This window comes from Xenopus laevis, chromosome 4L (genome assembly GCF_017654675.1).
Source record: "Xenopus laevis strain J_2021 chromosome 4L, Xenopus_laevis_v10.1, whole genome shotgun sequence".
Classification (NCBI taxonomy): Eukaryota; Metazoa; Chordata; class Amphibia; order Anura; family Pipidae; genus Xenopus; species Xenopus laevis.
In genome coordinates this window covers 109,376,329-109,389,535 of record NC_054377.1, presented here as the reverse complement: position 1 = coordinate 109,389,535, position 13,207 = coordinate 109,376,329, and the positions used below count along the sequence as shown (strand labels likewise).

At 38.1% G+C, this 13,207-nt stretch overlaps 1 protein-coding gene across 3 annotated transcripts in view; it reads left to right on the top strand.

The window, feature by feature from the left end:
- Positions 1–453: 453 nt before the first annotated feature.
- cfh.L (complement factor H L homeolog) overlaps positions 454–13,207 on the top strand; it is a 107,530-nt gene continuing 94,776 nt past the window's right edge. The window contains exons 1-3 of one of the 3 annotated variants that reach the window (XM_041590624.1): positions 454–675; positions 8,335–8,517; positions 8,603–8,708. In XM_041590624.1, the coding sequence (XP_041446558.1) occupies positions 615–675; positions 8,335–8,517; positions 8,603–8,708 (350 nt within the window). In that variant the 5' untranslated portion in view covers positions 454–614. The remainder of the gene's footprint in view (positions 676–8,334; positions 8,518–8,602; positions 8,709–13,207) is intronic. The other 2 variants (XM_018256441.2, XM_018256439.2) reach the window with 2 other exon arrangements.

Sequence of the window (13,207 nt, the reverse complement as noted above, 5' to 3'; positions counted from 1 at the left end):
TTGCAGCAGTTTGACAAATTTTCTTGTAAAGCGAAAGATTTTTCTCACCGCTATTCATTTTGAATAGTTTTTTTTAATATTTTGCCTTACTCTTCTACATCTTTCCAAACACCATATGCCATACTTTTGATATACGTGACAATCCAACACAAAACTAATGAATGCATCAGGGAAGTAAAGAAGATCTAATGCGAGTCACACAGTTTGCAGAAGTTTTCTCAGGAAAAGCTTGCACAACTATACTGCAGGGACAAACACATGGGCAGCCAGAGCTGGAAGTCTAACAAAACAAAGCAAAGTGTAATTTAAGCAACAGTCTATTTATTTTGTTGTCCAAACAAGAGAGATTGTATCACTCTCAGTGGGAGGTGTTTTGAATTTACCCACAATTCTGAGATTCTGAATTTCCATTTGTAATGGGGGAGAAAAGGCTCATTAGAACAGAAAAAAAAAGAAAAGCCCTCTCTGTTTCCCTGCATTCCTTATCAGAGGTTACGAAATCTGTGGGATTAAAAAGCAAGGTCTGCCAGTGTGCTAATACATTTGGCTCAAGGATCGACAGACTAAGCAGCAAATGAGCACAGAAACTACAGTTACCTTCATGTAAACCCAAAATGCCTGAATATCTTCAAGTATATATCATTGCCCTGTGCTGTATTGCCATAGGAGCGCAAGGTAAGTCTTTATAAATACATAAGTGCTTTGTGCAAAAAATGTCATGGCTGTATGACAACACTTCATTTTGATTATAAAATGTATGATTTTCTATTATGGTTTATTACCCTCCAGAATGTTGCATTGTATAATGTCATTTACTGTGTGCATGTATCATGTGGTTAGGACTTACCAGAGAAATCGGCTTGGGAGGAGCGAGTAAGCTTTAAGTGTTCACTGATGGAACTTAAAAATGTCTGCAGAGCAATCCCTGATATCCTGCGTATGGCATATTCTTTTCAATTTTGAGTGGGATGCAGCCCCTTGAACTTTAAGGCCTTAGTAACTCTGTTGTTAATATTTAGCACTGGACGATCAGTTTGTTTTTCTCTTTGAAAGAAATCGGGATAATAATCAGACAAGGATCTCAGGGGACTGCATCAAGCTGTAAGCCCTTTTTTGTCCAAAAAACAGGTCATCTCCCACAGTCTATTTTAAGGAAATTATTCAAATTTTTAAAGATTGTTTCCTTTTTCTCTGTAATAATAATGAAACAGTACCTTGTACTTGATAGCGACTGAGCAGAATGAATCCATTTTTCCAATTCGGTTTATTTGATGTTTAGTTTTTAGCAGGCTCATGGTATGGTGATCCGAATTACACCCCAGGAAAACCCCAGGTCCCAAGCAGATTCCTTATCTGTACACATATAATACATTCCCCTTAACTATAGATACCAAGTAAATTTCACAAAATTGTCCTCCCCATGTGCAGCCTCAAGTTGCACCCAATTGTGCATTATCTGGTGCAGTTAAGAAAGGATTCTGCAAAGGAATGTTGCATTGTGTTGAAACAAAAGTTACATTGCACCCATTGTTTGCACTCTTTTAGAAAATAAGCTCTAAGTACAAGTATTCTATGAAGATAGTCAATGATTCATTCTAACTAATATAGACAGTGTCAATATAGGGTTTAAGCTATAGGTGTGCGGTTGGAATAAACAGATATACACTTAAAGGGGTTATTAACCTTCAAATTCTGTTTTTTGAATGGTAGATGGTGATATTCTGAGACAATTTGCAATTGGTTTTCTTCTTCTATTACTTAAGTGCTTTGTGTTATTTAGCTTTTTATTCAGCAGCTCTGCACCTTGCAAAAATTTGGTTGCCAAATGACCCTGTAATGATTTGAATAAGAGACTGGAATATGAATAGGACTGGAGAGGCAGAGAGAAAGATGAGTAACAACAATACATTTGTAGGTTTAAAGAGGAATTATCGCACAAATGAAAATGTAATATAAGCTTCATCATACTGAAATAAACTTTCTAGATACAATCAAAAATTCGGTACCATTTCTGAAATATTCAAGTTTATCTTCACTATCCCTCTCTCAGTATCTGTTTCCAAAATATCTTATAGGGGGGCTCCTTTTGCCTAGAAGATGTATTAGAGCTCACTCTATTAAAATCACCAGAAATCCTGTCTCTCTACATGCAGAATTTGTGTAAAAGGCAGTTATGTTGTTAGATTTTGTTTGTACTGGAATCAGTTATTTGAGTGAGCTCTAGGAAAGGAAGCCCCCCTATAATATATATTGGATCCTTTATCTGACACTCAACTGCTGCATGAAGACAAAATAAAGAGAATCAGGTGCTGAGAGAGGAATAGTGATTGTAAACTTGATTTTTTTTAGAAACAATGCAGAATATTTGATTGTATTTAGAAGTTTCCTATTTCAGTATGACAAAGCTTATATTAATTTTCCACTGAATTCTTTTTTTTGCGATAGTTCCCCTTTAAAGAGCATTTGTTTTTCAGATTGGGTTAGCGACCCACATTTCAGGAAGGCAAATCATTAGAGTGTATTAGAAAACGCATTCCGGTTAGTTGTGTTCGTGTTATTCTGCCAATAATGTATAAAGGTTAACCAAAGCCTACAATAATTAATGGAATACTCATGTACAGAGCTGCTGAGTAGTTTTCTACAGAGAGTAACAGGCAGCGCCGGATTTCAATGAGGGGCGCCCCTAGGCCGCTGCGCGGTCCTAGCGCCCACCTCACCTCCCCTCCCCTTCCTAGCGCGCTGGCGAAAAAACGCCGGCGCAGCTGCTGTAATTGAATGGGGACGCACGCGTCCCCATAATGCGGCTGGGCGGCATGCCGCCTCTATGCGGCCTTGCCGCAAATCCGGGCCTGGTAACAGGATGCATTTTAAGCCACCACCTCAGTCATCCACTACCTCCTATCTTTTGGGTGCCAAATCTCAGGTGTGCTTGCAGTATATGAGGCTGCAGTTTCTCTGTGCATTTATAAAAAAAAAAAAAAAAAAAAAAAAAAAGGGCATTTAGCATCATTGAGGTTTCATTATAGTTGTTTAAGGTTATAAGTAGAACTCATGTTCCCTCTAAGTTGTGCACATGTGTCTAAAAGTTATGGCACCAGCCCACAACAAATTATAGAGAGTACAGAAGGACAGAAGGTTTTGCACGTTGAGTAGTTCCTTTGCCCCTATGCCAGCCATTGAAATGTACATACAGTTTGTGAAACTGCAAACAAAAGAATAATTTAGAAACAGCATACAGAGGGTGCAGCTGGGTAAAATGTGCGTCCCAATGCTTGTTGTGGGATACAGCCCTATCAACAGACACAAACTATATGATCATTTTGTTAGACTAAAAGGGCTCGCAGATACTGCTTGTTCTTCTTCATTGTTTTGGGAAACTGCCAAAATGCCAAATCTATCAGCTCTACTACTACTTAATGTTTTAAATGGCTGTTAAGTATATATGAAGCTTAACTAGATATTACTGGACCCCACAGCAAATTATTTTTCAGGCCCACAAAATGTCTAGAAGCTTGACCCGGTATACCAATATTTAATGAAACTGTAAATGAATTAGGTCCTTATGGGGCTCCTATACCTCCTGGGCCCCCTGCAGCCACATGGTCAGCTTCCTCTGTAGTTACACCCCTGAGGGATATAGTTATTATAAATAAAACAGAGAAATATTAATAATATAACATTAACGTAATATTAAAAGTATATGAAAACTAAAATCAAGCAACCATGCAACAAGCTCAAGTGGTTACAGGCTTCACTTCCCACTGAAAGCCCGTGAAAATGTGTAAGTTGGTGTCACTCCCCATCTAGTGGTCAATCGAGAAAACTGCTAATAAAACATGTTTTAAACATGTTTTAAAGTAACGCATGGGAAGTGTGGCTGTCTCTCAAGATGTGGCAAAACTTTAACACAATCCCATCTTAAATAGGATTATATTTATCTAAATAGACAATGTTCCCTTCAAATCAATCAGCATTTGATTAAGTGATCTCTCAAGTGAAGAAGGTAAAATACCATTTACATGTTTGTAAAACATTGCAGGAAAAGAATTATATAATCATAATATCCCTTTAATAAGAAACACCTCTCCACTACACGCACAGCTCAATAGTAATTAGATGAGTGTCATATGATTCCACAGAACCAAATAGATCTGCAACATCCACCTGCATACCTCCCAACTGTCCCTTTTTCGGAGGGACAGTCCCTCTTTTGACAGCTCAACCTGCAGTCCCTCATTTGTACTGGAAAGTCCCTCTTTTCTCTGCACTGAACAGCCAGAAAAAGAAACAAAGTTTCTCACTTAATTGGCTTTTAGCAGAGAGCCCAGAACAGCTAACAGGTGCAAATAAGATACTTTGTAACAATTTTGAGACACAAAAACACAGTTTAGATAAGAAGAAATATTTTCAAACTTTCATAACCTGCCAAATTTTGTAAAACAAACATGGTCATTAGGGGGTGTGGCCACAGAAAGGGGTGTGGTCAAAAAATTGCTGCGCTACATGCGGAAAAAAAAATGTTGTCCCTCTTTTTACTTCCAAAATGTTGGGAGGTATGCACCTGAACAGCTATTTTATGACTTAAAATCTCTGCTAATAAAATTATTTTTGTGTTAGTTTAACACTAGACCATTAAAGTGGACCTGTCACCCATTAAAGCATTCATAGCTGTTGCAAGCTCATTTAAAAATCTCAGCTGTCAATCAAATATTGTCTGCCCAAGGCATAGAGGAAAAGCAATAATTACTTTCACTTTCCATTCAGCACTTACTAGATGTCGCTACACTAACCACATTCCCCCGTTCTCTTTACCATTTCATTGTGTAGCCAGGGGATGGGGATGGACATCGGGTCCCCCATTCTGATGCACAAACAAGACTTTGAGATGATGCAAGGGTTGTCTTAATTACAGTGTCCACAAAATCGCTATAATTATGAATTCCCAGACTAACATGATAAAATAGGATTTGGAATAATTTTTTCAGGTGACAGGTCCCCTTTAAGACAATTTACTCCCTGGACTAGTTTAAGAGTAAGTTTGCATGAACTCTGTGCAGGTAATGGACATGCGGACAGTGTTACTGCAATTCAAGTTTTATGCTGTAATTTTATTAATTAGAAATGTACTAACCCCAACCTTAATCTGTTAAATGTGTTACCACCAAACTTAAAGAAGGGGAAAAGTCTTCCTTCCCTACCACCTTTTTTTGCAATTACAAGAATTGCTGTGGAGTCAGAAGCAATGTTGGGTATCTGGAATCCCCAATAAATTGATACAATATGCAATGTACTATTTCACAGGTCATAGTCATAATAAAGTACTTCTCTGATTTAAAAATAAAGCGTGTGTAAAGTCCAGCTGAGCTATTATGCAAACTGACATTCACACAATGTTTTAATCTGGAGTATACAAACACTGAAAATAATCAAATCAAATTTAAGACCTTCTATGAAGGAGGATCTGACAGAAGCAATTCTGTTTTTGAGCTTTTAAATGGGGGTCACTGACCCCATCTAAAAACAAATGTTCTGTAAGGCTACAAATGTATTGTTATTGCTACATTTTATTACTCATCATTCTATTTAGGCCCTCTCTTATTCATATTCCAGTCTCTTATTCAATTCATGGTTGCTAGGTTAAATTGGACCATAGCAACCAGATTGCTGAAATTTCAAATTGGAGATCTGACAAAAACCAGAGCAAATTGTCTCAGACATCTTACAAATAGTTAATTTAAATGCTAACAACCCCTTTAACAGCTATTCTACAGCTATATGCCAGGTTCAATTTATCTACCACAATCTCCACTCTTTACCAGGTTCTTAAAGGGACAGTAACACCAAAAAATGATAGTATCCTAAAGTAATGAAAACAGAATGTACTGTTGTGCAGCACTGGTAAAACTGGTGTGTTTGCTTGAAAGCTGGAAAGGGAGAAATGGCACAGGATACACAGCAGATAACAGATAAACTCTGTAGTCTACAATGGGATTCTCAGTGGCGGAACTACTGGGGGAGCAGGGGGTGTGAGCGGGCCAGGGCCCGCACCCCCTCAGGGCCCCCCGGGAGCCCGCGCGCCACTGAAATCCACTGAAATGCGAGCCGTACGGAGCTGTGCGTCAAGCACCAGGGCCCGCCCCCCCTCTAGTTATGTTACTGGGGATTTATGCGAATTTATCTGTTATCTACTGTGTATTCTGTGCTTGAATGGCTGCCCCCATGGCTACACAGCAGCTTTATATAAACTATAGTTTTTTTTCTGAAGCAAACACACCAGTTTTTACCAATGCAGGGCACCAGAAAATTATATTGTCTTTCCTTTAAAACAATTTATTTTTTTGTTGTTATTGTTCCTTTAAGGTAAGAAGGTTTGGTGTTGAGCTCATTTTCTGGAGCTCTGTTCGCAAGTATCTCGTGAGGTCCCTTCAAGGCAGATGATGGAACTGGGGGCCTTCCACTGCCTTGAATCTCATTTAGGTTACACTTCGATTAACTGCCACCCAGCAGAACATTGAAGAATAATTTTTGAGATGCGTGTGCATTCTTTTGAGCTCAATGCTTTAGATTTCCTGTATTTCAAAACACAATAAAGAACTATTTCAACAAAAAAGTAACCCTGACTGTCCACAACTGGTGCGCTGGGATTAGGTTTTCTGGAATCCAATGCAAACCTGAGTAATACAGCCACCCTCACCCTATACACATACATAAATCTGTTACCATTCACATCTACAGATTTGCCATTGCTGTGTTGTTATGTTGCTCTTAACATGCATTTACTGTATAAAGTGACAACATATTCCACAATGCTCTAGTTGTTTTGTCACTGTGTACATGAAGCTGAATACTCATATGCCAGTACTGTTTGGTGTTTTCAATCAAACTCACCAAATATTACATGGTGGGCGAGCAAAATAATGACCTAATATTTTGATCCATATCTTTTCTGGATCTCACCTTGCACGTTATTACCAGGTGAGTATTCACCAATCAGTACTTTCCGTGCTCAATAATGGTCCCCATAATTGCAAGCTGGATGTTTAGTGGGGAGCACACTGGCACCATTATTAAAACCATGTTAGTATTCTAGGCTGTCTCCCATAGACTACATTTTATCCATATAATCCACATTTTAAAAAAAGATTTACTTTTCACTGTAATTATAAAACAGTAGCTTGTACTTGATCCAAACAAAGATATAATTATTCCTCATTGGAAGCAACCCCAGCCTATTGGGTTTATTTAATGTTTAAATGATTTTCTAGTGGACTTCAGGTATGAAGATCCAAATTATGGAAAGATCCATTATCTGTAAAACCCCAGGTCCAGATAATTCTGTATAACAGGTACCATACTTGTATATCAGTTTTTAAGAGGGTGATGGAGTATTGAATGTGAATTTGCATGTAAATTATGTAAGTTGTGTGAATGTTGAAATGTTAAATGGATATGTGATTTGCATGTAGTGTTTAAGTGTTAGCACTGGGTGGCAGTGTGTGTTCGAGAGTTGATGGGCACATGTACAGAAGTTGGGGAAGCACATGTAAGGAAATGGTTGGTTAATGTTAATTGGGAAAGTATTTAAAGGGGAGACACACCCAAAGAGAGGTGTGTATATTTTAGAGGTAGACAGTTACAAGGCATTAGTGTAAAAGTACTAGGTACTTGAGTTAGCTAGATAGTAGCTAAGAGAGAATGGGTAGCTGTCACCACAACCAGGAGCATTAGAGGCTTAGTAGCTGTGGTTCAACTACAGTGAGGGACCAAGTGTGTAGGCAGGATCTAGCGGACAACCCAAGCAGAGGTCAAAAGAAAAATCCTACCCGGAAAAGTCAGAGGTGCACTGAAGCGGTGTCAGCCTGGCTGAAGGAGAGAGGTGGCACAAGGTAAAAGTCCTGGTCGGGGCAAGGTGGAGGGTCACAGGTCGTGTGACGGACTACCTGACTGATTAGGTGGTACACAAAGACCTTGGTTGGGTTTGTGGATCCTGGAAATCTTGAAAGCTTCCTACATGTGTCGGTGGAGGTGTTCTGACCGTTTATTGTGTGAGTACCCTGTAAGCTGTTGAATAAAAAATAATTTTTTTTCTTCAAGTTCAACTATTGGTGTACTTGGCCTTTAAATACACCGGAGGGCCCCTTACAAGTTGTTGCTAATTACCACACTCCATACAGGCTATCACAGACTAGCTGGTCAAATACCTGCTCAACATGAAATTTTAGAAAGTATTTTTCTTATATCCATTTCTCCATAATGCCTTACTATATCATATTTTATTGACCGAGAAAATAATGTGGGATCATACTTGGGATCAATAATCTTATTTATTTATAGCTCCCTGTGACAGACCACAACGAACTGCTGAAGAGGAACTCCAAGGCACCTGGGACAAGGACTCATACGATCATGGAACAATAGCGTCATATATTTGCCGCCCTGGATACAGTCGACTTGGCGCTATCAAAAAGCAATGCAGCAATGGAATATGGACATATTTGGCACGAGGGCTATGCAAAAGTACATCCAATTAAACTTTGTTTTTCAAATCTTAAATAAAAGTCATTCTGTTGACTTCAATTAAATGTATATTTTTCATTTCTAGAAAAATCATGTGGTCATCCAGGAGATATCCCTAACGGTTCATTTGAGCTTAAAGGGGAGACAGAGTTTGTGTTTGGAGCTATTGTTGAATATGAATGTGACAGCGGGTAAGTATTACCAAACAATTCTTTGTTTTAACTTTAAGCTATGGACCTATTTAAGCCAGCCCTTCTGGCCTGTAAATAGCCTGGCCTGATTTTGTTTCAGTAAAAAATTTGATCAAATCCAGTTAATTCAGATTGTAAATCCAGTGCACAATTTCACACAAGAATTTGGTTTTTCCAGTTCTCAATTTTGTTTTCTTCCATCCAACAAAGTGGAACCCCCCTCCCCATAAAAATAACCATAAAAATAACACTGGTGTAAACAGGGTCTAAAAATAAAAAAACACAGAAAGAAATGTCCATCACTGTGATATCCTGGGATATTCATTTATATAACTCGTATCAACTTGTACTAATCAACTCAATGCATGGTTCTAAGTGCACTTGTAATTAGTAATATTCACAGTGTTAATAATGCCATTAGCTTGTGATTCCGTTGGTGCAAATCAGTAGTGATTATTGACACAAGCTGTCAGTGGAACCCTGGAACGTCCCTGGAATTCCTGGGTTCCCTTGTATCAAAGTGTGTGCATGACTGATTGGAGCAGGCAGAGTGGTCCCATTTTCACTCTTAAAGGTGCACTTTTTAATGTCAGTTGATATTATCTATTTTAATGCTCTGCAATCTGTTGTAAATGGTTCTTTAGAATTTAAAATCAACCACTGGAATTATTTAAGTCTATTTCTACCTACTGTATCAATAGCTTTAACACACATGTAGAAGGTATAAATACACACCAGGTATGCTTATCACTGTAGACTTTATGGCAGTGATCCCCAACCAGTGGCTCGTGAGAAACATGTTGCTCTCCGACCCCTTGGATGTTGCTCTCAGTGGTCTCAAAGCAGGTGCTTATTTTTGAATTTATGGCTTGTAGGCAAGTTTTAGTTGTACAAAAACCATGTGTACAGAGACTCCTGTAGGCTGCCAGTCCACATAGAGGCTACCAATTGCCAACAACATTCTATATTTCATACGCCTAGGAACTTGCATGATTATGTTGCTCTCCAACTTATTTTACATTTAAATGCAGCTCATGGGTAGAAAAGGTTGGGGAACCCTGCTTTATGGCATTCCAGATCGGCTACTGCATAAGTAAATAGGCTGACTAATTCTGCATATCATGAAATAATTGTGTCCATCAATAATATATATATAAAGATTCCAAAAGTACCTGCACTCATACACTGGTCAATGGTGGGTGCACGGTCAAAGTATAATATCCACAGTTCAAAATGGACCAGCACTCCAGCAGTTTAGTCAAATAGATTTATTGACTCATTACTCGTGTATTCCAACATTTTGGCCCTCATTGGGGCCTTTATCAAGGATAAAATGCAAGTGACAAAAGTGTGGTTTATATAGACAATTTCCTTTCAAAAAAGGCGCCAAAATGAAGTCATCAGCAATCTGACAGTGTTATTGGTGCAAAACATTCACTTAGTTGTGTTTGTAAAAACATATTGTGGTTTCTCCACTAGATGTCACTCTAAGACATAGCAATATATCAGTGTATTTTGTAAAACCAGAAGTGTTGGTCACAATTTAGATACATAATTATATATGTTTAAGTGTAAAAATTAGATACAAATATAAGATACAAACATGTAGATAAAAAAATATACTTTGTTACACACAAAAAATCCTTGCTTACTCTGTTCCAAAGAGACAGCAGATCCACCATATGATACCCTAAAATGAAAAAAAGGTCTCCATTTACCTATCAAAAAAACATTCTTTACATATACAATCAAATAAATTCATGACTATTTTTGTTAGGGTAACAATTAGTCAATGCCTATTGTAACTAAGGGAACTTCTCATTCAAGTCAGAAAGCAATTCAATGCCAATTGACCATTTAATCCCCTGGGCACTACACAGTCCAGCTCATGTATCCAGAAAGCCTCTCTCTTCAATAACATGTTATCATAATCACCCCTCTAGATCTTTTGGGGATTTGTTAGATTGGCATACAGCGGAAAGAAGCTGGACTGTGTTTGGCCTCTGCCCAAAGATCTAGAGGGGGTGATTATGATAACATGTTATTGAAGAGAGAGGCTGATATATTGCTATGTCTTAGAGTGACATCTAGTGGAGAAACCACAATATGTTTTTACAAACACAACTAATTGAATGTTTTGCACCAATAACACTGTTAGATTGCTGATGGCGTCATTTTGGCACAGTTTTTGAAAGGAAATTGTCTATATAAACCACACTTTTGTCACTTATCCTTGATAAAGGCCCCAACGAGGGCCGAAACGTTGGAATACACGAGTGATGTGTCAATAAATCTGTTTGACTAAACTGGTGGAGTGCTGGTCCATTTTGAACTGTATATATATATATATATATATATATATATATATATATATATATATATATATATATATATATATATATATATATATATATATATATATATATATATATATATTTAGGTAACTGTGACAAAAAACAGAGGAACAACATGAATGTGAATGTGAACAGCACCAAGCCCTAACCCTATAACATACCACCACCCAGAGGAGGGTGCTAAATGTTAATGTTATAGCAGTAACATACTGTAGTTTAGGGCACACTCAACAAGAAGAAAATAATGGAAACATAACTTAAGTAGCAAGAGAACTAGTAAACAATGGAATGAGACCAGACAAAATTAGGACAACAGTTTAGGGTCACATACTGTACCATAATCTGTCTTGCAGATTTGAGAGTAAAATAGACAGAAAAAAAAAAAACATCCAAAAGCCAGCAATGCACCAAGAAACTGATACAGGTATGGGACCTGTTATTCAGAATGCTTGCAACCTGGGGCTTTCTGGATAACAGATCATACCTAAAGTCTACTAGGAAATCATGTAGAAATCAATTTTAAAACTTTGGATTATTTGGATAAAATGGCATGTAAGGAGCCAAATGTGAATTGTTAAATAGTTAATATAGAATTAGTTTGGCCACTAGGTGGCAGTGCTTCCTAAGTTAAACTGTGAAAGTTGTTGGTACTGAAAAGGAAATAAAGAGGAACAGGAAATACAGTGGCCATTCTGGCAGTGATAGAGGACGAGACAGTAGTCTTTGTTAGGGAGAGGTGAGGAGAAACGTTTGTGGCACTGTCTACCTGTTGAGGTGGTAGGAGTCACAGCAATACACAAACTGTTGAAGAGAAAGTCTTCCATACCTCGTGTCTTAAGTTTACAAGCTTCTATGGGAGACGGCATTGTGTAATTCGAAGATTTTTTGTAGCTAGTTAGGATACATAAGAGCTCATTTACTGACTTATAACAATGTGTAAAGTGAAATGGTGTGGTACAAATTAGCATGTTTCTTATCCACAATGCAGAGATTGTTTCTCTAGAATTCCAGCAGAATAGCGGAAACCGCCAAAGTAGTGCTTACCAATGCAGGAAAAAAATTAGCATCCAAAATGGTAATTTATGCACATAGGGGCACATTTACTAAAGGGCAAAGTGACTAACGCTGGCGATGATTCGCCAGCGTGATTTCATTTTGTTAATTCGCTGATTTACTAACGGCCGCAGGTGTCACTTCACTAGCGAAGGAGATAGATGCTAGCGTTGCGTCGCACTCTAATGCCAGGTAAATTTTCTCTCTGGTGAAAGGACGTAACTCCGCAAATTCACTAAGATGCGGATTTTACTGAACGTTACCTCTTTCGCCAGACTTGCCTTCACCACCTCAAACCAGGTGAAGTGCAATGGAGTGCATAGGACTTCCTACATTTTTAGTGGAAAAATTTTCTAAATTACAGAAACTGCTGGCATCTTTTCCATTTTTCAGAGTGATAGTGATAGCCTGCAAAAGTCCTTAAAACTGTTTTTTGGGTAACCGGGTTCCCCCAACATATGGAACATTAACTATACAGTGGGCTCATGTGTAGGGCATTATAACAACTATATTTTCTTTATTAAGGTTCCCTGGACGTGTGTAGTATAATGTATTTGCTGCAACATATACGTCCATTAAACTTTGTAATTTCCCGCCATATGCAAATTAGCCTGAGCGAAGACCTCTAACGAAGTTGCGCTAGGCATAATTAAACACTATCGCATCTTCGCTTTGATTGCTGACGTAACGCTAGGGAAAATTCGCCAGAGTTCGGCGTTGTCTGAGCGAATTTTTGCCTGGCGAAGTGTAGTGATGTGTGCAAAGCCATCACTGGCGAATTTTGCAGGTTAGGGATTTGCCCCATAGGCTTTTTTTGTAAACATTGTGTGTGCAAGTTTAATCACTTCCAGTGTGCCAATGCATGTAGTGCCAGAAACAGTGATAGTGCTCGATACACAATGGGCAAGTAAGTTCCACAAGCAAAGGGTGTCCTGAAAGCAAGATATCATCTTAATAGGTGTTGGCTCCAAGACTCTGTATTATCTATGAAGTCTGCATTTTGATTATCTTATATTATATTAGAATTCCTTGCTGATTTTCTTATAGCTTATATTTTTATAATATCATCATGAGTCTTGTGTTTTAGTATGC